Source organism: Carcharodon carcharias, chromosome 11 (assembly GCF_017639515.1).
Source record: "Carcharodon carcharias isolate sCarCar2 chromosome 11, sCarCar2.pri, whole genome shotgun sequence".
Lineage (NCBI taxonomy): Eukaryota > Metazoa > Chordata > Chondrichthyes > Lamniformes > Lamnidae > Carcharodon > Carcharodon carcharias.
The window spans coordinates 91,294,133-91,321,205 of NC_054477.1; the positions used below are offsets into that span (position 1 = coordinate 91,294,133).

Consider the following 27,073-nt stretch of genomic DNA (forward strand, 5'->3'; position numbering starts at 1 on the left):
TAAAATGAAACCACAATGTTCTGTGAAATATTTACAAATGAGATGTAATTTTGAAAACCATCCATGCCACCTTTCTGCTCTCAATAAGTCTTATGTTAATGGCATTGGAGTTAGGCAGGAAAGTTTTGGCCATGATGCAGAGCCTTCCTGTTTGACCAGGAGGCTCTTTTGTAGTCTACCAGTCTTTGCAACATTCGATATACCAAACCAAATTTTCCTTTCTATTAAGTGTGATAGAAACGAAAATCAAGCCTGGTGTATAATTAGATGCTGATATAATATAACTCATTTTACACCACTGCTGAAAGTTGAAATTAGCCCCATTGAATTCACAGATTTAATTAAAAAGACAAATATGAAGCATCCACATGGTTTTATGCACCCTGCTAAAGAAGTTTATTGGCCGTCGTGTTGTGTTTTTTTGTATTGCCATTTGTTTCATTCAACAAAATTCAATTTCACAATGAAAACTTACCATATAATAATGGTGAGTGCTATTAACCTCATAGTTGTTTACACAAAACCTGGACCATTGATTCTAAGGCCCAGATTTTTGCTGAGTTGTGGAGACTCCAAGGACCTTTAAAAATGACAGTCGGGACCCAGATCCAAATGTCCTGGCCCCATTTCCAACAGATCCCATTTTCACTTGTAAGGGAAAGGGCAGGGGGGTGACTGGTAAGCCTGACTCCCATATGACTCCCTGACTTCAGCATTGGTCATTTGAATTCAGTCCTGAGCTGTAGCAAGGGCCTTAACTCATAGTGTGGGAGTCACAAATTTTTAGAATATAGGTAAATGTTCTTGAAGTGTGGATATGGTCAAGCTGTGAGGTTATTTAAATCCCCAGCCCCGTAAAAATTTAAAAAAAAACAAGCTGCCTGTGTCAGTGAGAGTTGAAAAAAATCTATTCTAACAGTTATAATAACTATTTGATTGTTTGTTGGCATTATCATTTGGTAATGCTGGACTTTGCCGCTGGACTTGGGAGACAGCTGTGCTGCCTAGATTTCTTCCAGCCTGAGTTGGAAGGTCGGGCGACTCAGGCACAGAAGAAAGTTGGCGTAAGTAAGTGGGCATGGAGTGGCAATCCAATGCTGATTATCACTCCGAGGAAGTTACAATCCATTATGTTATAAAATTCCACTCTTGCATTTGCTCACCACCCGATTTAATTTTCATTCTTTTCTGCTTGTTCAACTGAGTTATTTTGTGATGCTTTTATCTCACATTTCCAGATGGAGTTGAATTCCTTGTGGAGGCTGTTGAACAGTATTTATTTCCAAGTCATGTTTGGGTTTATCACGGAGCTGGGACCACTGTAAAAACTGATAAGTTCAGAAGCATTGCAGTTTTAGATTTGGGAAGTCACTTTGCTGTTAACAGAAGAAGATACTTTGTTTCTCTTTGTTGTATCGTACTTCGCCGCTGTATATCAGCACAGTTTTCGTGTATTTTTACTGTGGTGCTTAAGAAGGAATCCTGGCAAAGATAATGAGATTAAACACATTGCTTCAATTAGTTACTGAAGATCATATCTGTAATGCACAGAATAGATTTTAATTGGTGTGAGTTTGCAGTGTTGGAGGCTGGGCACTTGAATTACAATATTTTCTTGGCTATCTGAGTATGATTTTTTTCTCATTTCTTTGTTTTCCTTTGCTAAATATTTGATAAGAATTCAAATATGGGAAAACTAGAATACTACTGGAAAAATCCTTAATGATCAAAAGATTACATTCAATTAGAAAAGCTACTGTTCAGCAGCTTGTGTGGAATACAAATTTCTCTGAGAGACAGGGGTGTTTTTCTAGAATAATTTAATTCCTTTTTTATGCCAAGCATGACCAAACTACATTAATGCTTTCTAAAAAGAAATCCAGCAGCAGATAAAGAAATGGTCCATGTTTGGAGGTGGCTGTTACCCATGCTCCCCAGCATTTGGTGTTGTTGTTTTGATGCACTTCTAAGTTGGTGGGCAATTCAAAAAGTTGACAGCATTAACAGTAGTTTGCATTAATATTGCACCTTTAATCAATAAAACATCCAAAAGAGGTAGGTTTTAAAGAGTGTTTTAAAGGAGGAAAGTGATGTGGAGAGGTATAGGGAGGATGTTCCAGAGCTTAGGCCCTAGGCAACTGAAGGCACATCCACCAATGGTGGATCAATAAAAAATTGGGAATACTCAAGAGACCAGAATTAGATGAATGCAGATATCTAGAAGGAGTATGAGGCTGGAGGAGTTTATAGAGGTAGGGATGGACAAGACCATGGATGGATTTGAAAACAAGGATGAGAATTTTAAAATCAAGAGATTGCTTGACTGTAGGTCAGCGAGAACAGGCATGATAAGGGAACGGGAATTAGTACGAGTAAGACATGGGCGCAGCAGAGTTTTGGATGACTTCAAGTTTATGGAGGATAGAATGATGGAGATCATCCAGCAGTGTGTTGTAATAATCAAGTGTAGAGGAAACAAATCAATGAATGAGGGTTTCAGCAGCAAATGAGCTGAGATGGGGCAAAGTCAGGTGATGTTACAGAGTTGAAAATAGGTGGTCTTCGTGATGGTGAGAATATGTGGTCAGAAGCTCATCTCAGGGTCTAATGTGACACCAAGGTTGTGAACAAACTAGTTTAATTCCAAATTGCTGCCCGGGAAAGGGATGTAGTTGGTAGCTACGGAATGGAGTTTGAAGTGGGGATCGAGAAAAAATGGCTTCAGTCTTCTCAATATTTAATTGGAGGAAATTTCTGCTCATCCAGTACTGGACGTTGGCTAAGTAATGTGATTATTTATCAAAAGTGGAGGAGTCAAGAAATACGGTGGTGAGGTAGAGCTGGGTGTCATCACTGTATGTACATGTGAAAACTAACGCAGTGCTTCCAGATTATGTCATCAAGGAGCAGGGTGTAGTTGAGGATTCGGAGGGGGCCAAGGATAGATCTTTAGGGGATCCCATAGGTAACATTGCAGGGGCATGAAGAGAAGCAAGTGATACTCTGGATGCAATTGGACAGATAAGAATGGAGCCACATGAGAGCAGTCCCACCCAGCTGGATGACAATGAAGGGATGTTAGAGGAGGATGGCGTGATCAACTGTCGATGAGCAGGGAAAGTTTACCCTTGTCATAGTCACATGAAATGTTATTTGTGACTTTGGCAACAGCTGTTTTGGTACTATGGCAGGGAAACCTTATTGATGGGATTCAAACATGGAGCTCCGGAAAAGGTGGGCAACAATTGGGAGGTGACAATCCATTCATGGACTTTGGAGAGGAAAGGGAGGTTGGGATGGGAGGATAGTTTGCAAAGATGATGGGGTCAAGGGTTCATAGTTTAAGGAGAGAGATGATGATGGTAGATTTAAAGAAGAGAGGCACAACAACTGAAGTGAGAGAACCTTTTACAATATTGGCTAACATGTTAATCAGGAAGGGAAGATGAGTGGCCACAGTTCAGCGGGAATAGAATCAAGGGAACATTGTGGGACTGATTGACAGGATGAGCTCGGAAAGGGTGTGATAGGAATTAGAGAAACAAGACAACTTTGTGAGTTCAGGGTTGAGGCAGGGGCTAGCTTTCAAACAAGTTTTGATACGTGGAAGGTAGGTAGGTGAGGGTGGAGATATCAAGAAAAAGGAGCATTTTCAGTAAAGAAAAAAATCCGGGGATTACCTTTGAATTCCAGGTTGATCCTGGAATAGCGAGCAGTTTTAGCAGATGAGAGCAGGACCGATGGTTTTTCATGTGGTCCAGCCAGATCTGGTGGTGGATGGCTTAAACCAGTAGTCTGCCAAATTCTTTCAAGTCTGTGTCCCTTAGACTTAAGGAAGTATAAGGGGCATACATAGGGTAGATAGGAAGAAACTTTTCCCCTTAGTGGAGAGGCCAATAACCAGGGGGCATAGATTTAAGGTAAAGGGCAGGAGGTTTAGAGGGGGTTTGATGAGAAAAACTTTCACCGTGAGGGTGAGGATTATCTAGAACTCACTGCCTGAAAGGGTGGTAGAGGCAGAAACCCTCACAATATTTAAGAAGTATTTAGATGAACACTTTATACAAGTGTTACAAGGCTACGGGCCAAGAGCTAGTAAATGGGATTCGAGTACACACTGTAGACAGAGTGATGACCGGTGTGGACCTGATGGGCCAAAGGACCTCTTTCCATGCTGTGAAACTCTATGACTATGGACAGGATTTTTAGTTTGGCAGGTGCGCACAATCGGCGGGCCCGATGGACCGCTGACCGTGATTGGCCCCCGATCACAATTTCATGCTGGCTGGTCAATTAATGGCCAGCCAGTGTGAAACGTGCGCTGAAATGTTCAGCACTTCTGGCATGGGAATGGGAAGAGGGCCGGTGTTGGGGTAAGCATGGGCGCAGGGGAGTGCGGAATGAAAGCTCCCTGAAGGCAGAGAGCTGCCTCAGAGCTGAAGAGTTTATCGGGGACAATTGGAACTTTAAAAGGCTTAATTGCCCTTTTAATTGTCGGCAGGCGCGCTTCCGACTTAACTGTGCACCTACTGACCGACATACCACGCGAGCGCGAATGATGCCGGAACGCTCACCCGGCGTAATCACATATTATGTTACACTCGAACCGGTTGTGCGCCCGCCCGCACACCGAGCTAAAAATTCTGCCCTAGGACTCTATGACTAAGTGCGGATGAGGGCCATACTGGGGGACAGCCATGGTGAGAGAGAATAAGTTTTATTGGGGCCAAGGAATTCAAACGGACATTTGTGATTCAGCCAACTAGTAGCTGCAGAAATGCAGTGTGTGAACAAAGGGCCAAAGGTTACATAGTTAGGATTATATAAGTGCAGTTGCTAGTGAATTGACATAGAGTTTTTTTTTCCTGTCAGGGATGGATAGAGAAGGAGATAGAGTTGGAGCGTGGAAGGGAAATGTGGATGGGGCGTGATACAAGGTTGTGATCAGAGTTGACCTTAACTATAACTGATACAATGGGACTAGCGAGACCACATGAGGTGGTTAGGTCAGGTGGATGGCTGTGAGTATGGGTGGGGGAGTTTAAACAGAGGAAGAGATAAAGGGTGTAAATGAGGCCAGTGACTAAGAGGAGCGAGATCATGATGAGTTGATGGAGATTTAAATCATGAGGATCAGAAGTCATTCAGTGCCGAGGCTAAGGGAGGAAAGCAGTGAAGGTATCACAGTGAGAACATTTTTATCGTACTTGACGTGTCGGTAGAGAACAATGATTTTGAATGAGAGAGGTGGAACAATGGGAGCTGCTGAAAGAAGGATAAAGAGTCAGAGCCAGAGGCATAAGGGGTCAGGCCAAGGTGTGATCTGGTGATAACTGCCACACTACCACTGTGACAGTCTTGGTGAGGCAAATGGGGGAAGATATAGCCAAGCAAGGAGGCTTTATTGACAGGAAAGGTTTCACAAATGACAAGCTTCTTTCATCAAGCTTTCAGGAGTGTTTTTTTTTTCACCATCACAGAGGAATAATTGTTAATGAAACAAATAAAAATCCATTAAAAATACATTTTAAGAAAACAATTTGTTTGATACAGTACCAATGATTAATGCATTGGTTTCAATCCCCTTTGCTCATTTGATGGCAGCATTAACCAAATGTAGAATAAATGGCCTATTACCTCTGTTAGAGGAGCTTGATTAAAATATTTTGGTGGTTGCATGAAATCATGCAAGGTTATTTCCAGGCGAAAATAGTACTGACCAAAGTCAGTATTGAAATACCAGTCATTTTCCAGGGTGCTCTAGGCATTGAATTCCAATAAGGTGAACAGAGATTTTCTAAAGAAAGTTCATTCAGCAAGACTGAAGTTAAACAATCAGAAACATCATATCAAAGTAGTTAGAAGATTTTGAGATATTCTTAACTTCCTAATGTTAAGGCGACTAATTATTAGAACTATTTGCAAACTATTTATTTTAATATTACCAAACCCTACTTCTCAAGATCGATATAGTTTATTTGATTTCAATTTATATTGGCTGAATTACCTTTTGATAATTAACTACAAATTATATACTTCATAGACTTGTAATCCTGTCACCTTAATGAGCCAATGTTGATGGAAGAGACCCTCAGTAAATAAACAGAACATTCAGAACATTGGGCAGAATTGGAACTGCCAAGAGAAAAGTGGGTTCCGGTGTGGGCAGGAGATTAAAGACCTGAAACGTGACATTGGGTAGGTAACCTGACATGATCACTTCCAGGATTAACTTGGATGAGTTTGCAGGCGAGCTTGGAATCCTCGTGTAGCTGTCGAGTAAGCCATTCAAATGCCCAATTAACGCAGGATTTAACCCAGCATTCTGGCTTTAACAGCCAGAACACAAGTGTGTAGAGCCTGCCAGGGTGAATGAGGAAAAAGCACAACAGGGAGTGCTACTTCAATTAAACTGACAGACTGTGAAGCCTTCAAACAGTGAAACTGAACAGCCGCAGCCATGCCTAGGTGAGAGGTTGCTACTCACAGCAAATTTTCTGAGTGTGCACCCTTACTGCTTGACAAGTGATCTCCAACTTGCAAGTCAGTTCACCTGCCTTGGACTTCACTTACATTGATCTGCACTTCTCAGCTGTCAGCCTTCATAGTGGCATAGGAACAGTTTTTGCAGCTCTACCTTGCACCTCTTGATGAAAAACAAGAGTAAGGACAACTTCAGCAGTAGCAGCACTGTCTGCCTTCTCCTCATGCAGTTCCACAGGACAGAGGTGTTGGGTGCACAGATACAGCTTAAAGGAGATGAGAGTCCCAATATAGGATCAACAGGCAGAAGATCTGCTTTCTCAAAATGTGTAAGCACTAGTGCCCTGGGAAGTTCAGCTTTCATGGCTGCTCATTGCTGACATCTGCAGCTCCTGGAACAAGTCCTCCTCCTCAGTGGACTAGCTGGGCATGCATTGCCAGTGGCTGACAGGGTGGCTATCACTGAAGGCCCCTGCCTAGTTCTGTGCCTCAACCTGCAATTCTGTTCACTCCCTCCCTGCAAGGAGAGAACGCAGAGAGCTACGAATGTTAGAAATGGATTGACTGGAGAGGAACGAAGGATGATTTTCGTGGAGGATGACTATGAGTCATGGTTGTGAGATGGCACAAAAATTAGGGGAATATGAGTGTTGAATGTTCAGGTGGGGATGTGAGGAGGTGGCTGTAGAGAGAGAAATGAGTGGAGCTGCAAGGTGTGTAGCTATGAACAGTGTTGTGCAGGATAATGCTGGGAAATCAGTATGAAGCTTGGCACCTGAAAATGTTATGCCATCTTTCTTGCCTTCCTGATTTCCTTGAGCTTTTTACGCCACTTCCTTTAGGTTCAAGAGACCACATGCCTTCTGCTCACTTCCTTGGCCACTTACATCCACACCTGCTTGGTTAGAGAGGCTGGCCTCTTCCTCAAATCTTTGGCAAACATCACCTCTTACAGTTCCTCAGATCACACAGGAGATTCTCCAGGTAAAAGAGTCCCTGACCTTGGAGGCAGGCTTCCAAGGTTTCCTTTCCATTCCTATGAAAGCTGAAGCCAGGGGACTCATTGTATCGTCAGCCATTCTGACACCTGCCAGAATCCCTTTCACCAAAAATTCTTCCTTTGACAGATTTGACACGTCATTCCACCCAACTGCTCTGATTTACCTGGGAAGCGGAAGCGGGATGCTAATGCCAAGTGAAGCAGCCAATGCAAAACCCACTTCAATTACAAATGGGTTCCTGACCTGTTATCGGCCTCCCTGTTGCTTTCATGTCTGTTTGCAAGTCGCCAGCAAAGCATGATTTTACATGCTTCACTGGTGCTCCTAATAACACACAACGTGGGCTACCATCTGTAACGTTAAACCTGCATACAAGGTTCAGCCCAGTCATGAGATCTTCAGAGGCTCACCTCAACATAGGCTGAAATACAATAGAACAAGGATAATTCATGGACTGATCAAAAGTTGCTGAGTATATGTCTGTTGGGAGCTGTGGGTCATCCCCATCTCCCAAAGCCATACAACGCTCATCCTTTGTCCTAAAGCCCAGATGACACAAATTAAGGTTCCACAGGGTTTCAAGATTCAAACTTATCAATCAAAATAAGCAACATTTGGTGAAAACAATGTTTAACATGAGCCTTTCAACGTTTTTCAAAGATAACTTTGGGAAAACACAATTTGACACTTCAAATATATTTTATTTATATGCTATTATGCATCCTATAATGGTTATGAAGTTTGGTTGAGCAAGAGCTCAGAACAATCAGGGTAAAATATAAAAATGATAAATTTTAGAGAGATTATACCATTACCTCACACTTTCATGAAGGTTTTAATAAAAGTTATGAATTTAAAAATAACTTTTTAGTACTATTACAGCCAGAAGATGAAAACTAGTTTAGTGTTTTCTCTCATTTTATATCCCTTGCTGCTCACTATCAATGCCTGTGCCTAAAGAAATGGGACAGTGTGTCCATTTGATATCCTAGGCCAAGAACTGCACTCCTCTGGGTGACATGCAGATACAGATAATTCAATCTATCTATGGTCGGTTAAGGCAAGCACTACTTATTTTCCAAAATCAATGAAAAAATATACTTTACTGTCTATGAACACAACTTATGAAAACCCTTCCAAATAGTTTTAGAGCATATGCACACTCTCATCCTCTGTAACTTCTAACTCATGGAAAACCTGCTAATATGTAAGTACTAGTGGAACATCTATGTCATTGCTCAGCCCTCTGCTTTATCTGCATTCTACTTCTTTGCAAAAGAAACACAAAGTTAACATACAGGTACAACAAGCAATTTGGAAGGCAAATAGTTTGCTGGCTATTTTGCAAGGAAGTTGGAATATAATAGTAAGGAAGTCTTGCTGAGACTAGACCTGGCGTACCAAGTATAGGTCACCATACCCAAAGGTGGTGCAACAAAGGTTCACCAGATTAATTCCTGGATGAGAGGATTGACCTGTGAGGAGAGATTGGGTAGAATGGACTGATACTCTGTGCAGTTTGGAAGAATAACAGGTGATCTCATTGAAGCATATAAGGTTCTGAGAGAACTTGACAGGAGAGATGTGGTGAAGCTGTTTCTACTGGCTGCAGGGTCCCAAACTGGGGCCTTAATCTTAGAATAAGAGGTCGGCCATTTAGGACAGATGACGAGAAACTTATTCACTCAGGGTTCTGAATCTTTGGAATTCTCTACCTTAGAGTGCTATGGATTCTCAAGTCATCAAGTATACTCAAGGCTGAAATAGATAGTGTTTTTTACTCTGTGGGAATAAAGGTATATTGATTCAAGCAGGAAATTGGAATTGAGATTGAAGATCGATATAACCTGACAGTCTAGTGGAACAGGCTCGAGGGATAATATGGTTCACTCTTGCTCCTTTCTATAATTTCCTTATGTTCTTATTTGCTACATGCACCCATATTCCTAAACGCTACCAAAAAATAAGAAAGCCTTGTTTTTCTATAGCACCTTTCCTCATCTGAGGATGCTACAAAGTGTTTTAAAGCCATTGTAGCCTATCTGATTAACTTAGGAAGTACTATTGGTAATATTAGTGGACAAATGCTTTACATATTTGTATAACATCTTTCTACTTAAAAACAAAATAGCTCCCCTAAAATTGTGAAAAATATATTGGATGTCATACAAATATATTGAGCATCTTCCTGTTGTTATCACCAACAGCAAGTTCAAGGCCTTTGCATCATCAACTCTTATTAGCTAAATGGCTGAGTTAGGCATTCACTGTGACAACACAATAAATGACTTGTCCTATTGTAATATGGTTCGTGATATCATTTATCTGACCAATTCAGTGGCTTGGCTGCGCACTTTCAACTTGGAGTAATAAAAACAGCATGTGCATCTGTCTTCAGTTTCTCATCTACACACTGCCCCTCAGTGACATAATCTGAAGGCACAGCATTAGTTTTCAGATGTAAACTGTCGACACCCAGCTCTCCTTCACCACCACCTCTCTCAATTTCTGCACTGTTGCTAAATTTTCAGACTACTTATCTGATATCTAGAACTGGGTTAGCAGAAATGTCCTTCAATTTATATTGGAAAAATTAAAGCCATTTTTTTGGGTCCCCACTCCAAATTCTGTTTCCCTGCTACCAAATCTACTCCCCGCCCCCCGCCCCCCCCCCCCCCCCCCCCCCCACCCCCGACCCGCCTCCTCACTGGCAACAGTCTGAGCTAGACTGTTTGCAACCTTGTCACGTTTGATCCCAAGATGAGCTTCTGACCTCATATTCATGCCATCATTAAGGCCACCTATTTCCAAAACAGTAACATCGCCTGCCTTCACCTTCACCCTCTCTCAGGTCATCTGCTGCTGAAGCCCTCATTCATGACTTTGTTCTCTCCAGACTTGACTATACCAATGCATTCCTGGTTGGTCTCCTATATTCTACCTCCATAAATATGAGGTAATTTGAAAAGCTGCTGCCCATGTCTTAACTCTCATCAAGCCCTGTTCTCCCATCACTCCTGTGCACACTGTTCTACATTGGCTCCCAGTCAACTAATCTCTTGATTATAAAATTGTCATTTTTGTATTCAAATCCCTCCATCCTTATCTCTGTAATCTTCCCCAGCCTCACACCCTCCAGAATATCTGCACTCCTCTAATTCTGGCCTCTTGTGCATCCCCAATTTTAATTGATCCACTATTGGTGGCCATGCCTTTAGTTGCCTAAGCCCCAAGCTCTGAAATATCCTCCCTACACCTTCTGCCTCTCTACCTTGCTTTCCTCCTTTAAGACACTCTTTGACCAAGCTTTTGGTTACCTGCCCGAACTCTGGGACTCTGTCACAATTTGTTTTAGAATGCTCCTGTGAAGCATCTTGGGACACTTCATTATGTTAAAGGTGCTATATAAATATAAGTTGCTGTTGTTGAGCTTTTCATATTCAAAATGGGCTTGGGGCCTTGAGGAACAGAAGAAAAATGATGTGCTTAAAATTAATTCAAGGATAAAGGGTAGAGAATAAATTAGATAGGTTACATTATATAGATTGTATAAGGTTAAAAATAAAAATGCAAGGCAGTGAATGGTCAATGGGCAAGCAAAAGGGAAATGTATTTTACTTTTAATTTGTTTTAAGTGGTTAATTGTAAGGGTCAATATAATAATAATAATAGAGCTAAAGCTACCTCTTGACATTTGATCAGCTTTATTACTAATATTAGGGTAGTCAGCCCAGGATGACTGGAATTCCCCAGACCTGCCAGCAGTCTAAACATTACTTATTCAATAGTGGGGCTTTACTTAAATTGCTAATTATTGGTCTTCATCTATGCCTCATCACACACTTTACTTCAGGATATGTTTTATTGCTGTACAGCAGCACAATAGATCTAAGATGTAACTGGATAATGAAGAAGTGAATGAAATGAAAGCAGACAAGTGAACATGCTGTTCAAAATCATTAACCACTATTTACTGTACATCAAACTAATTCTTTCAATGCATTTTCTATTACATTGTACAAATATCTTCAGTAAGATATTAAGGATTATTACTGAAATATACCTGGTATGGTGAATGTACAAGGATCAAACATTATAGAATTCATGTCTTTATCTTTTTACTTGTATTTTAGGTGTTATTAGTACAGCTGATGTACTCGATCGTGAAACGACTGCATCCTACTGGCTTACTGTGTATGCTACTGACCGTGGAGTTGTTCCATTGTTTTCATCCATTGAGATCTATATTGAGGTTGAAGATGAAAATGACAATGCGCCAATATCATCTCAACCTATTTATCATCCATCCATAATGGAAAATTCTCCCAAGGATGTTCCCATTGTGCAGATTCAGGCCTATGATCCAGACTCCAGTTCCAGTGATAAAATGACTTTTAGGATTACAAGTGGGAATCCCCAGAATTTCTTTACTATTAACTCCAAGACAGGTAAGCTTCTTTGTTTTTCTTTATCTATTCTGAACTGAGAAAACAGTCACTTGAAAACTAGTCTTCAGGCACTGACTACTGCCTGTTTTATATGTTGGAATGTTTTCTTTGCTGCTAACTCAGGTATAATCTTATAGAATGAAGGAAGGCATTTCTCATTCTCTTATGTAATATCATATAGTGTTCATATGGTCTCAGGACATTGTTGCACGTCAGTGAATGCCAGCATAATAAGTTACACCTTTGAGCATATAGGTGAGCAAACAATTAGCACTTTACCACTGAGAGGAAACAAGGGCCCAGAACTTCCGATCTTCAGGGTATCTTACCTGGGAGCAACCCCAAAAGATGCGCTGAGGTGCCCCCTATAAGTCCCCACGCAAGGGCTGCACGGGAATTGCCCAGGAAGTTCAAACATCAGATGGGCAATTACCCTGCACCAGGAGCCATCCGATACTCAGATTTAAATTGGAGACTTTGGATGGTCCTGACTCTCTTACCAGAATTGTTACTCAGGAAAGCTTAGAAGAATTAAAAACCACTTCTAAATCCTGGGTAACTATAGTATTGACCCTGACCCTCCCAACCCCCTACTGCACCTCCCGATTACCCCCACCGCCGACTACCCTTCCGACCTCTGACTACCCTCCCAACGCCCTGACTGCACCCCATCCCCCTGACTATCCTCCCCACCCCCGATGAACACTGAACCCTCTGACTAACCACCCAACCTCCACCTCCAACCGATCACCAAACCCCCACCCCCTGACTGACCACCCAACCATCCCTACAGACCCATCCTAACACCCCTCCCCCAAACCGACTAGTGCTATAAAAGGGGGCATGGCTTCCTTTTCTCTGGCACTGCTGCCCTAGACAGGCGACCTTGGGGACCCCCCTGCCCAGTGAGGAGGCCCGAGTTGGAAGGTCAGCTGTGAAATGTGCAGCTCCTGACTAAGCTAAGTAAAAAGGGGCAGAGTGGCAATCTGACTGTGATTGCCACTCCTCGGAAATTCTGGCCCAAAGTCCCTAATTTTGCATCTGTTAAATGTTAGCTTGAGTGAAATGGAATGGTACTTGGATCAGGTCATCTCTATGTCTTTTGTAACCTGGATAGATTTCATAGCCAAGTGAGAAAATAAAATATTAACCTTTCCCCAACTCACCATAAATTTCAAGGGAGGAACACTTGTTAATATTAAAACAACACGAAATAAAACCCAAACTTGATAAATGTTGCATAAAACAAAAACAATTTGACGCTTTAAGTACAGTTTCCACTGAAAAGTCAGTTTTTATTACAGTATTTGTACCATTTAGTTGGCTGCGCTGAGCATTTCTGAGAAAATCATTTTAGCAAAAGCAAAGCTGTTGTTTAGTAATAATCAAATACCAATTGCTACTGTGGTTAAACCTGTACTCCGACATCATTTTGGAGAGGAAACCTGGGGTTTGATGGAAATGTGGAGTAGTAACCTGAACTCAAGCAGGAAGAGTGTGAAATGTGCGGCTTGGTTTACATTTAAATTCCTTGTGCTGGCTTTTAACACCCAAAAATAGTGAGTTCGGGTCACGTCAGAGTTAACATTTTAAAAATTCTAAAACCTGACCCCAGCCTGCACACTTCCAAGTTTGCCAGAGGCAGACAAGGGGCAGACCACCAACCCCCTTCCATGAGGTGCGTTTGCAATTTAAATGTGTTAATGAAGTCAGCAGCTTCTATTCTAACTTGTTTTACAGATTTAACTGTTGCCTACTGGGTTTTACAGGACTTGGGAAAGCTGTCAGCTGAAGTGGGGAGCGGCTGTGGGGGTTGCGGGGGGGGGGGGGGTGGAGGGGGGAGGGGGGGTGGTGGCTGCGGAGGGGAGGTGGCGGGGAAAGGAAAACTTTGGGGAGAAGTTAAACACCTTTATGACATCCCCTGTGGGCCATATACACATGACCCCTGTCGCCCAAGTGTTCCCCACCTCCACCTTGGAGTCACGGATCAGACCTACCCGATCCTCTGGCCTGGTCTGGAGTCCTGCCTGACTGGAAAACCTACCAATCAATCTGCGGTATAGATGGGGACCATTTTTTTGACAAAAGATGCATGTGGGGAAATCCAGACTTATGTATTTCCCATCCAAAACTCCACCCTCCTGTCCCACCACCCTGCCTCATACACCGCCAAGTAACCTGTCCCAGTTAATATCCAGGCCCTGTTGTCTATCAGCAGGGATTAGAGTGCAGATGCCTAGTAGTGCAGTTAGGAATATGGCTCAGGCCTGTTAGCATTGGTCTGTAACTTTTTTATGAGAGCTTTAATTTGCTGTTTGTGTTTAGTTCTTGGAAGTGTATCTTTATGTCTGTTATGATCTCTGTCTCTGCCTGAACATCCCCAGCTCATTTGCCCTTGTCTCACCTTTGTCCTTTGTCTTCCCAATTCTTTGACATAAAGGAACTTTTATCAAGAATGCAAAGATATCCTCGGCCAGAACTGCAAGCCAGCGGTGGATCTAAGCTGTCTGTGCCGAGTCAAAAATAGCTTAAAATGAAGTTTCTGTCACTGTTATGTTATATAAGGGGGTCAGACCAACTGGTACATTTTCAAAGATTTTCTTTACTGGTAGTGAAGTAGGAAATACTCATTTCATCTTCAACACAGTTGACTAATGATATATTACATGTAAATCTTGGCATCGGTAAATTTAAGTCCTTTAATCTGATAGTACATTGCACACTATTCCCAGTACAGACACTTAGTAATAAAAGCTAGGTTTTAATTCAATTTTTGCTGTGCTGCTGTCAGTAACAGTAGCTTAGTGTGTTGTGAAAATATTTATTTTTTAGCAGCCCCAATTAGAAATTATGAATGAGCATCATGCACAATTTGCATAAAATGTGCTTCAACTTCTACATTTAACTAAAGTACATGAAAATACCATCAAAAATAAACTTCTAATTTAAACCAGTTTAGAAGTTTTGAAAGACTTATAGTATATGAAATATTGACTAAAATTTCAGTCAATATGACTGATTGAGAGTTATGATTACTTATGATCATGTAAAAGCCAAGACCCATTCATCTGCAGATATTACTGTATTAAGCCTGTTATTTGCTTCATGAAGGGAAAATTAAAATGTAAAAAGAAAACCTCTTTGAATCAAACTAATTTTGATGCAAGTTATACTTTTAGGGTCATTTTGGCAATTACAGTCATGAGTGAAGTTCAAAGTGTTGACATTACATTTGTTCGTGCAAAGTGAATGACAGCCATTTCTAAAATACTCCAAAATTTGAAGCATGAGCTGTCAAATGTCAAATCCCTTGTCTAGCCCATATTGTTGCAGTGTCTGACTGTCTTCCACCAAAGCTGAATTTAAAGATTTAAATAAATTCAGTCATGATGATAAAGTATAGACACCATAACAAAAATCAACATTCTCACTTCAACCAAAGCTGTTTAATACAGTTTAAGTTGTAGCATGTTTAAAGTTATTTGCAAATTGAAGCTTACAAATATGTTTTGATAGACTTCTTGAAATCCCAATATTTGTTAAAAATGAATAATTTTTAGTAAATTTTCAGGTGAGCTTTTTCTTTTGCATTTCACACTGCTGAATTGATGGCATTCTTTAACTGCTTAGGCTTCAATTAATCAGCAATCTTCCTATGACAAATGTTATGAGAATAGAAAATATAATTTTGGAGAGGAAAATTGGAATTGAGAGTAATCTCAATGCACTACATTCAATTCATTTTCTCTTGTGTTATCCACATGAGGCTATTTCTTAAGCAGAATGGTTAAAACTGTCCAATTTGCTCAGCTGTAATAACCACAAAAATATATTAAATAGTGATTTATAGTTAGCTGTTTTGGCAAGGTGAAGCAGAATGTACAGACAACATAATAATTCCAGCATTGCACTAATGTGTTTACCAACCAGAATTAAACTTCCTCAGAAAAAAACTGAGGGAAAAAATCAAAAATAGCTTTACAGTTACCCTGCAAACTGATGAGATATTTAAATCAGGTGGAGAATAGCACATTAAATTTAATAATTTATACCAATGCCAGGAGTAATATGTAATGTTCTTGAGGAATACTTTTCTGTTTTTCTCCGTATTTTTCTAAATTCATAGGATATTCATCACAATGAATCTTCTGTATCAGTTTGAGTGAGTAGCAATTTTGGAACTTAGCTTATGACCCCATATGACTGGACAGAGAAAATTAACCACTTGACCTTCGAGTTGCCTTTAATTGGTATTGTGAAGCATTGAATAAATGTGCCTGGACCATTTTCCATTTTAGTGCCGCTTTGTTACTGTTTAGTTTTCTTAGTTATAATTTCAAGTTTTGCAACTATAGATGGGAAAGGTTCAGAATATTAGTTATTAACAGTGGTTCAGCTAATCAATATTAAAATTCCACCATTAACTGTAATAGGGACTTAGCTGGAACTTGGAAGAAATACGATAGGAAAAGAGGATAAGTTCCTTGGTTGTTCACACATTTGTAAACTAGTCATTTCAGATCACCATCCAGCTTTCTCTGAGATTCTCCTGTCTTATGACCCAAAAGGAGCCGTGTCAAAGAAAGTTTTTATATTATTTTAAATAAATCTGTGCTCACATGAATGATCACAGTAGAGAGACCATCTTGATAGATAATGGAAATATGCAAGTAATTGAGAGTCTGCAAATCTTAGGTTTACACATTTGATACAGCAATATACTGGGGCAAGAATAATGGTGAGTATAATGTAAATAGCAAATATTTTATTCACTAAGATAAGGAGATGAAATTCAAACAAAAGTTTAGCAAGTTGTACGTTAAGATTATTTAAACAAGATGCCAAACGTTGCAAGAAGCACAATTGAAGACTGGCCAGATTTTTCCTGTTGGCGATTCGGGCGCGGGGTCTGCTTTCCCACGGGAAAATAATGTCGGGAGGAACCCCCGATGTCATCCCAGTCCCTTTAAATTTTCAGGAAGGTGGCCGGACAGTGAAATCAGCTGTCTGCCCGCTGACCAGTCAATGGCCAATTGAGACCGTTGACAGGGTAATTAAAGTAAAGGCCCTGCCTGTCCAACTTTAAGGCTGGTGGGCAGGCCAGGAGCTTCAGTGGGCTTCTGATAATACATGAAACCTCATCCACTGGCAGGATGAGGTTTCATGTTCCTTTTTAAAAACTTTAATAACTGTAATGTGATATTTATTAACATGTCCCATCTTGTGTGATACTGTCACACGAGGGGAACACATTAATAATATTTTTATTTCTCTTTTTTAACTTTTATACACTCTCAGTAATCTCCCTGAGACAGCACTTTGTCTCAGGGAGCAGTGCTGGGGATTCCCTGCCCCCAACCCCACACAGGAAGCGCATACTGTTGGGCAGGCCGCTGGGTGGGCCTTAATTGGCCCGCCCACTCAAATTGACGGTGTGCCCCGTTTCAGTGGCGGGTCAGCTGTCCGCCCGCCACCGAGCCATTGGGGCCCGCGTGCCCACCAAGGGCAAAATTCTGACCTTTATTACTGAAGCCAACTTATGATGCAAAATGTTCTCCAATTAGACAGTGTTTTAGAAACAAGCAATCTGTTTTTCAAAAGTTAAGTTGAGTCAATTGGAATCCTCAAATTGAGAAAGGTGGTCATGCATTGTACTACATACGTTACAAATGGTCTCACTCTCTATTAGGATTGCAGTCGATTTCAGAAGTATGCTGTGTCATACATAGCTTCAATCCTCAATTTGGGGATCCTGATCAACTCAATTGAGGTTTTGATAACCAGGATTCTCGGTTTGGAAGTACTGCACAATCCTCCTACTGCAAGGCTTTGTCTAACAAAATTCTGGTGGATAGTTGGGAACACTGGGGGGAACTTAATGTTCCCCCCTCCCCTAGGTGTCGAATTTGGAGGCAGGAGGGCATTTGATTGGGCAGGAGGTGCAAGGTCAGGAAACTGTTGCCTCCTCTGATTAAACCCAGGCCGGGAAGGCTCAAGGACAGCTTTCCTGCCCGGTTGTCATTTGACCCCTTAAATGGTCAATTGGTGCTTATTTAAGGGACTCATCCTGCTGCCGCTGATATTCAACCAGTGGGGACTCACCATGCAAAGTGAACAATAGGGTAGCAGGGTTTGTTTGTGGCCTAGTTGGTGGGGTTGCGTGGTGGTGGGATCCCTCATTCAAGGGCACTCGGTGTCTGAATGAGAGATCGAAGCCAGAAGACTTCACAGGCAAGAGCAATGTTCAGCAATCTCTGTGCAGTATTTCAACTGCAACCAGCTGAGGCACTTTGAAAAGCTGTGCAAGTCTAAGACATGGAGACATGCAGTGGATCCCAAAACAGTCCATGAGATTGAGGTACCACACCAGGAAGAAGTACAACTGTGCTTCTTGGGTGAGATCAAGGACCCTGGATTCTTCTTTCAGAATGCTGACATCTCTACAAACGGTCACCTCACCAATTTCAAATTAGGCATGGGAGTCAGTGTTACGGTTCTCTTGGATAAGGAACCATGGCTGGTGAAGCAAAGCCTGATGCCACCCGCAACATAGCTATACGGTGCATGTGGCACTAAGCTCCAAGTAAAAGGTACTTTGCAAACCACACTCCAATACAAAACCGAACCAATATGGGAGACATTATTTGTACTCCACAATCAAGAATTTTCCTTCTTGAGCAAAAAAGTTGGATTGTACTGAGTGAGGTTGCCAAGCACGTGTGCATGTCAACAACACTGAAAATACTGCATTCACTTATGAAGTATGTGCAGCAACAACTGAATGAGAAGACCAAAATGGGGGTCATCTCCCCCGCCATTCAACCGATGAAATGGTGTTCTGGGACAGTCCCAGTTTGGAAGCCAAATGGGTCCATTCGCATCTGTGTTGACATGACACAACTCAAAAAGACAGTGACAAGAGAAGACCACCTGATAATCTCGGTGGTCAGCAGTCTGTCCAAGCTCTCCAAAAGCACAATGTGTCCTCGGCCCAACTATCTTCAGCTGCTTCATCAATGACCTGCCTTCCATCATAAGGTCAGAATTGGGAATGTTCGCTGATGATTACAACAATGTTCAGCACCATTTGTGACTCCAAATGCGGCAAGACCTGATAATACCCAGGCTTGGGCTGACAAGTGGCAAGTAACATTCATGCCACACAAGTGCCAGGCAATGATCACTTCCAACAAGAGAGAATCTAACCATCACCCCTTGAAGTTCAACAGCATTACCATCACTGAAGCCCCCACCATCAACATCCTGGGATTTACTATTGACCAGAAACTGAACTGGACTAGCCATATAAATACTGTGGTTGCGAAAGCAGGTCAGAGGTTAGGAATCCTGCAACAAGTAACTCACCACCTGACTCCCCAAAGCCTGTCCTCCAACTGCAAGGCACAAGTCAGGAGTGTGATGGAATACTCCTCACTTGCCTGGATAAATGCAGCTCCCACAACACTCAAGAAGCTTGACACCGTGCAGGACAAAGCAGCCTTTTTGATTGGCACCACATGCACAAACATTCACTCTCTCCACCACTGATACACTGTAGCAACAGTGTGTACCATCTACAAGATGCACTGCAGGAATTCATCAAGGCTCTTTAGAGAGCACCTTCCAAACCCACGATCACCACTATCTAAAAAGACAAGGGCAGCAGATATATGGGAACACCACCACCTAGAAGCTCCCCTCCAACTCACTCACCATCCTGACTTGGAAGTATATCGCCATTCCTTTACTGGTGCTGGGTCAAAATCCTGGAACTCCCTTCCTAACAGCACTGTGGGTGTACCTAAACTACATGGACTGTAGTGGCTCAAGAAGGCAGCTCACCACCACTTTCTCAAGGGCAACCAAGGATGGCCCAGCCAGTGAAGCCCATATCCCGTGAATTAATTTTTAAAAAATTGTTTTCAAAGCTCAATGCTAACAATGGCTTCTGGCAACTTCTACCAGATGAGAAGTCCAAATTGCTGACTACATTTATCACCCAATTTGGCAGATTCTGTTTCAACTGCAAGCCCTTTAGCATTACGTCGGCACCCAAAATTTTTCAATGCGCAAGGTTGGCCATCTTACAAGGCCTGGAGAGTGTCAACTCTCATATGCATGATGTTTTGGTCCATGGTACAATCATTGAAGAACATGACAGGAGGCTCATAGATATCTTAGAAAGCTTGCACGAAGCAGGGCTAACACTAAACGAGAAATATGAGTCCTCTAAGATGTTTGGTTCTGGACAAATTGAGTAGCACAGGCATCATGGTGGACCCACAAAGTGAAGGCAATCTGCGATTTCCGACCCCATAATATGTCACAAACTTCAAGGTTTCTGGCCGTGGTGAACCAGTAGGCGAAATTTCTGCCCAACCTGGCGCTGGTCACTGAGCCCTTGCGGCACCTTCTTAAAAAGGACCAGGCCTGGTGCTGGATGCGCACCAAAAGCAAGCATTCGGTCTCGTCGAAGACATACTGCCCTCACCCGAGATCCTGACTCATCATACGACCCATCCCTGACCACTACAACAGCAGCAAGTTACTCCTCCACAGGCCTAGGGGCAGTTTTATTCCAGGAGCAACTGGATGGATGTCACTCACTAGTGTATTATGCGTCTAGAGGGCTGTCAGACACATTGATATGGTATGCTGTTATTGTAGGCTTGAGAGAAGCTCTCTGACTGTATTATTGGCCTGAAAGTCACCATTGAAACAGATCATAAACCACTGGTCTCACTGTTAAATGAGAATGAACTCACTAAGTTCCCCCCCCCCCACCCACCCACCCACAAGAATTCAGAGATTCTGCTTGCATCTCATGTGCTGGCATATGACATTTGTGTGGTTAAGGGAAACATTAGACGACTGTAGACACGCTATTCAGGACCACAGTCAACCTTCCTGCGACACATGATGTCAATCTGGTCAATGTGCTCGACTTGTATTCTCAATTGGTGAGAAAACAACTGCCAGCTGCCTCAGGAAAGCTTCAATAAATACGCCAGGAGCAGCTGTGACATGAGGGGTGTGTCTGCACTCGTCATTACTCTCAACAAGGGCGGCCACAGCAGAGGTCAGGTGGTAAGTTCATGAAAATTGGTTTTGAACACCAGAAACATTTTACTGTGAGAGATAATCTGCTAGTATTGTTAAAAAGCCATGGGCAGAATTCTCCGGTTGGCGAGCGGGTGCGGGGCCTGCTCGTCAACATGTAAAATGATGCACGGTGACATCGGGCAGACGTCCCAGCATCACCGCTCATCATATAGATTTTCAGTTCGGCGGGTGTTCAGCCGAGTCGGCTGCGCGCCTGCCAAACTGTCAAAGGCCTATTAAGGCCATTTACATAGTAATTAATTCAATTAGTTGAGTTGCCCGTCCGATCTTAAGGTTGATGGGCAGGCAAACAGCCCAGGCGGCCTTCACATTTTTCATAAAGCCTCATCCAATGGCGGGATGAAGTTTCATGAAGTGTTTGAAAATCTAATAAAAATGTTTTTTAAAAAATCATTGACATGTCCCAGCTAATGTGGCACTGTCACATGAGGGGACATGTTTTAAGCATTTATAATTTCTTTATTTAGATGTTTAAAACTTAAACAAATCTCCCTGAGGCATCTCCCCACCTGCACAGGAAGTACTCAGTGCTTCCGGGCAAGCGTCACACTGGGAGGGCCTTAATTAGCCTGCCCACGTAAATGGCGATGCATCCTGATCGGAGGCATTGATCGGATTCATGCTTGCCCCCTCCCTCCCCCACACAACACCCCCAAAGGGGGGAAAGTTTTTCCCCATATTTTCTTGGAAAGTATGGAAGGTCACTGCATTATCTGGTCACTTGGAAGTTGATCTGGATTGTTTTTAAAGGGTCATAAGTTCACCTTTGGGACTGGGAGCAAACATACCTTTCCCAAGAAATCGCCTGACCAGTGCGTCACTTGAGGGGGAAGAGTTGTTTGCACTGCAAAAAAAATACTGGTTTAAAGGCAAATGATAGTGATTTACGGGAAGCCACATGACCAGAATGGGCTTTAAGTTTTGGACTAAGTTTTTTTGAATTCAGTTGGGACTGAACTGAGAAAGTAAAATGCTGCTCAGCTCAGCTTCTCCTTGTCTTTCCTGAAATAAAGTGGTTGTCAGTATCCAGCTAAGAATCTTTATCTCAGTGGAACTTGTCTGTCTTTTGAAACCAGAGAGGCTAAGATAAGAAGGATTGCTCCAGCTATATTCTCCTCCATGCTGAAGCTCCGTTGGTGTGAATCCCTAGACGTGTACTGGCACCAGCGCCTGTCTTCACATGAGGGAGTTCCAGATCAACAGCGTCGAAACCCTGTAAACTTTTTCCTTTATCAAGCCTATTCTCCAAAGCCCATCTCTGCAGAGGCACTATCTATTTGTCCTTTGTTTGTTTGTGTCTGTGTGTGCTGGGAAATTTTAAAAGGGATAGATAATTATACTTCCGGATTACAGTTGTGTGTTAACCAGTGCTTGTAACTTGTTTTAGAAAATAAGTTTTGTTTTACACTAAATCAATCATTCTGAATTTATTGAAAGCCTGGTTAAAGTTTTTTTTTATTCTGGGTCTAACAGTAGTGAAGGTAAATAGTTGGCCATTTTGGTGAGTGAATTAAACTTTTAAAATAATGGTGTGACATGTGGAGTAGTGGGGCTAGGTAATCTGTGCACTCCTTCCATCCCAGTCATAACAGTATATCACAAGTGGTTGGCCATTCCAGTTTCCCTTCGGCCGGAGATTCTCCAACAGTCCACCAAGGCCACCTGGGCATTATAAAGTGCAGAGCACAGACCCAGTCAGCAGTGTGGTGTCCGAGAATATCACGCACTGCACAAACCTGCCTGAGGATCCCCACACAGTCCCCTACCAGGTTGTGAGAAGGGTTGGGAATGGATTTATTCATGTTTAATGGCAGGTCCTTCCTCATCATGGTCAATTACTTCTCTAGATGCATCAAAGTGAAGCTGTTATATATGACGACCACAGAGGCCCTTGAAGGAAGTGTTTGCGAGCCATGGAATCCAGGACTAGGGTGTCCGATAACAGCCCAGAATTCGCAAATGAATGCTTCTCTCAATTTGCCATCAGTTACAGTTTTCAACACCTTACCAGTTCCCCAGAGTATCCACAATCTAACGGTGAGGAAGAAAGAGGTGTTTCCACCATTAAAACCCTTTTGTTAAAAAAAATGAAAATTTCCAAACAACACATTTAACATATAGATCTAACCCATTGCAATGCGGATTGGCCCCATCAGAGCTCCTGATGGGCAGAAAATTTTGCACTCAACATCCAATGCTGCCAAAGAAATTAATCCCAGGGTTGGCAGTCAAGGACTACTGGAAGGTTCAGGAATGAGAACAGTCCTATGGACTTTCTTCTTCTGTCTCTGAAGTGATGTTACTATGTCTCAGAAGACTCATATCATAGAAGTGCAGTGAACGAACTCAAATACATCATCACATTTGTAAAACTGCCATCGACCTGAGAAAGAGACCATTCAGTTCCCCTCCGACTTGCTCCTCCATTTAATTCTGTGGTAAAACTGTGCCATCAAAGACTTTGACTTTCCAACCTTTATGCCTACTTCTCATTATTCTGGAATGCCTTATTTGGAAATAGTCCAAATTTACTTCTTCCATTTGCTTAGGGTGATGGTCATCTGGTGTCATCCACCTCTGTAACTAGAATCATGTAGACTGAAGACAAATGTCCATCTATTATTCTCTAGGTCCCTGGAGTTTACATTCTATTGTGAACAAATAACATATCATTGTAGATACAGAGCACTTACAAACAAAGTTACATCCTTTTATCAATAATGTAAACCATCATAATCATTCACATTGGTAACACATGTACATATGTACGAAGTATAGCCTAGACCAGGAGCTAACTTAATGCTGACTTCTGCTCAAATCTCTCCATACAACTCTGTCTTCTGTCATGTGTCTCTCTACATCATCATGTGGATGGTACTGTTCACCGGTCTCACATTAACCCTTGTTATGCTGAATACCCTTATACTGCACCTCACCCCAAGTCTTTATGGTGGAGTAAAGTACTTACAGCACAATCTTTCTTTACGTGCTACCCTGTCTCCCCACCAGCACTGCCACATCAACCCCCTCCCCAAAGCCTCTGACTTTATAAATCCAACAATCTGGAGGCCTGATAATTCTTCCAGATCTCGTTCTGGTCACACTTGAAGGAATGGAAGGCTCAGTTGCCTTGGACAAACATATTTTATCAACATATTTTAGCCCAAGTCCCATGGATACTAAAGCCATTAAAGACAAATGTTAATAACGCTTCCTGTCATGATGTCAGAAAAGAAAGATTTTCCTCTAATACATATGTTCTGTCCTATAGATATGGTTGAACTAATACTTGGTTTTATTCAAACGTAAAGTATCACCCTAAGTTCAAGCTACCTTTTAACCATTTCTTCAAAGCTGACAAAAAGACTCTTAATTACCCATGGTACAGTTAAGACAACATACATCTACTTGAAGCCAGACTTTACAGTACCTTTAAAGTCATAAAATCAATTAACATCAGCTCCTCGCAAACAGCTGCCACACTGTTCCCAGCCGTAACTGTAAAGTGTCCCACTAGCAGAAATTCAAACTGAACTGTTTAAAAAGTGGTTAAACTAAAATCGATAGATGGTACTTCTGATCCCCAACGTAGAACTCTAAAGGTTAGTAGTATTCCCAAAATCTTACAGTTGTCTGGAGAGATGATAATCAACCATGGTCATACCTGATACATGCCCTGGGAGACACAATCAGGCAGAACAGGAGGAGTCTCCTCCTCATTCCTCTGGGCAAACCTCCTATTATAGGTAAATCAAAAGGAGACACCCAGGTGATGAAAAGACAGATGTCAACTCCAAGCCAAAAAGTTGTCCAAGGCAACTGAGCCTTCCATTCCTTCAAGTGTGACCAGAACGGGATCTGGAAGAATTATCAAGCCTCCAGATTGTTGGATTTATAAAGTCAGAGGCTTTGGGGAGGGGGTTGGTGTGGCAGTGGTGGTGGGGAGACAGGGCAGCACGTAAAGAAAGATTGTGCTGTAAGTACTTTACTCCACCATAAAGACTTGGGGTGAGGTGCAGTATAAGGGTATTCAGCATAGCAAGGGTTAATGTGAGACCGGTGAACAGTACCACCCACAGGATGATGTAGTGAGACACATGACAAGACAGAGTTGTATGGAGAGATTTGAGCAGAAGTCAGCATTAAGTTAGCTTCTGGTCCAGGCTATACTTCGTACATATGTACATGTGTTACCAATAAACACTAATGCTCAACCTTACAAATCTCTGAACCTCTTTGTGAGGCCTTCTGAACAAACACTTACACCATGTAACAATGTAATGTTCCCCGTGCAGCTGGAAGCCCCAGCAGCAGGGTTCCTGCTCTCAATTAGGGATCTAATTCCTTCGGGGCTCCCCAAGATCGGGTCAGCTGGTTGCCATAGTTTTGCTGTCCTCGTTAAATTCTGCCCAGTTTTCCCTCTAAGCTGCATGCATGCACAGCTACTCAGCAACCTGGAAGTTACTGCACAGGCTGAGCATAAGTTAAGACAACATGCTCACATGGCCATGCCAAAAAAAATTATAAGTACTGTGCACTTAACTGACTAGGCTGTGTACGACAAAAAAATGTAGAGGGGTGTTTTGCTGGGAAGGTGGGTAACTTGACTGAACAATTGTGGTTCAACTACAATTAAATTAAGTTGCAGAAGATATAGTATTGTTCAGGGCTATCCGATGAATAAACAGCTCATTGTTATGGTTTCTAAAGTCACTGGAGCCCTTAATTGCATTAATGCTATTATACACTAGTGTCCCTAATATAATTAGAGATTTGTAATAATATTTGGCCATTTGGGAGGGTTGTTTTATTTCTTTTAGTGATTTGAGATTACATTAATTCACTTAGTTTATGGTATGGGATCCAAATTAATCATATTGAAAAGCAATTAAAGTGAGGGAGGATCAAATTAATTTAAAAATGCTTATTGATTGTTTATAGATAGATTGGACTTAATTACAATCCATTATCATTATTTGTAGCTGAAGTCATGAAATTTCAGTCCTTGGGTCCATGGACCTTGCCATTTAAATGGTCATTCAAGAGCACTAATTGGAAATTACAGTCACCTTCAGCCAGTTTACTGAGCTGAGAAGTTCTCTAGATTCAGAATTGAAGCATTTTAAATCTGATATTTTTACTGCATATTAAAATCAACTTTTGTCACCTGCTTTTGGAAACATTCACCCATGGGTTGTTGTCAGTTGGCAGTGGGGTTAATGGAGTATGTTAGTTTCTTGCTGTTAGACAAAATCAGAAGTCCGAATCCCATACAGTTTTTGGCTGAAGAATCATATTTTTTTGGTTAGGAAGTTTCAATTTTATAATTTGTTGGGAAAAGTAGTTAATGAACAATACAATTTTTGTTGGACATCCGCCACTCAAAGTTCTGAACAGGTCATAGAAAAGTGTGTGTTAACTTGAAGAGAACTTACGGTTCTTCATGGAAACCAGAACACATGAGGTCAACTGAACCATTGTGCTGATCATTCTCCAGCAAAACTTATACATTTATTCAGTTTCTCTACTCTTTCCAAGATTATTTTATATTATTCCTTTCCAATACTAATCTGATTTGTTTTTATGATATACTTTTTGGGCTGAATTTTCAAGTCCTGCTGGGTGTGGGAACAAAGGTGGGTGCAGATCAAAAATACTGGCGCCAACCAGTATGCCGATTTTCTAATGGCTTTTCATCAGGGTAGAGGAGGGTAACTCTTTTGAGTACAAACACGTTTCCATCTGTTCCTATTCAGATGAAGTTACATTGTTTCATAATTTGCCATTGTGAGATTTGAACTCTTGATCTTGGAGTTACAAGCCCAGTACCATAACCACTTGGCTGTTCAGGCCAAGCTCGGTAGAGGAGGGTACATTGTAGTGTGATTCAGTTAGGATGTGTAACTCTTTCGAGTACAAACCCGTTTCCATCTGTTACCATTCAGATGAGGTTACATTGTTTCATAGTTTGCCATTGTGAGATTTGAACTCTTGATCTTGGGGTTACAAACCCAGTAC

The 27,073-nt window shown here is 41.8% G+C and overlaps 1 protein-coding gene across 1 annotated transcript in view; it reads left to right on the plus strand.

Annotated features, from left to right (window-relative positions):
• Positions 1-27,073, plus strand: part of LOC121283992 (protocadherin Fat 3-like) — a 619,931-nt gene that overhangs the window by 243,220 nt on the left and 349,638 nt on the right. The window contains exon 3 of the mRNA XM_041198874.1: positions 11,618-11,932. Coding sequence (XP_041054808.1) covers positions 11,618-11,932 — 315 coding nt within the window. The remainder of the gene's footprint in view (positions 1-11,617; positions 11,933-27,073) is intronic.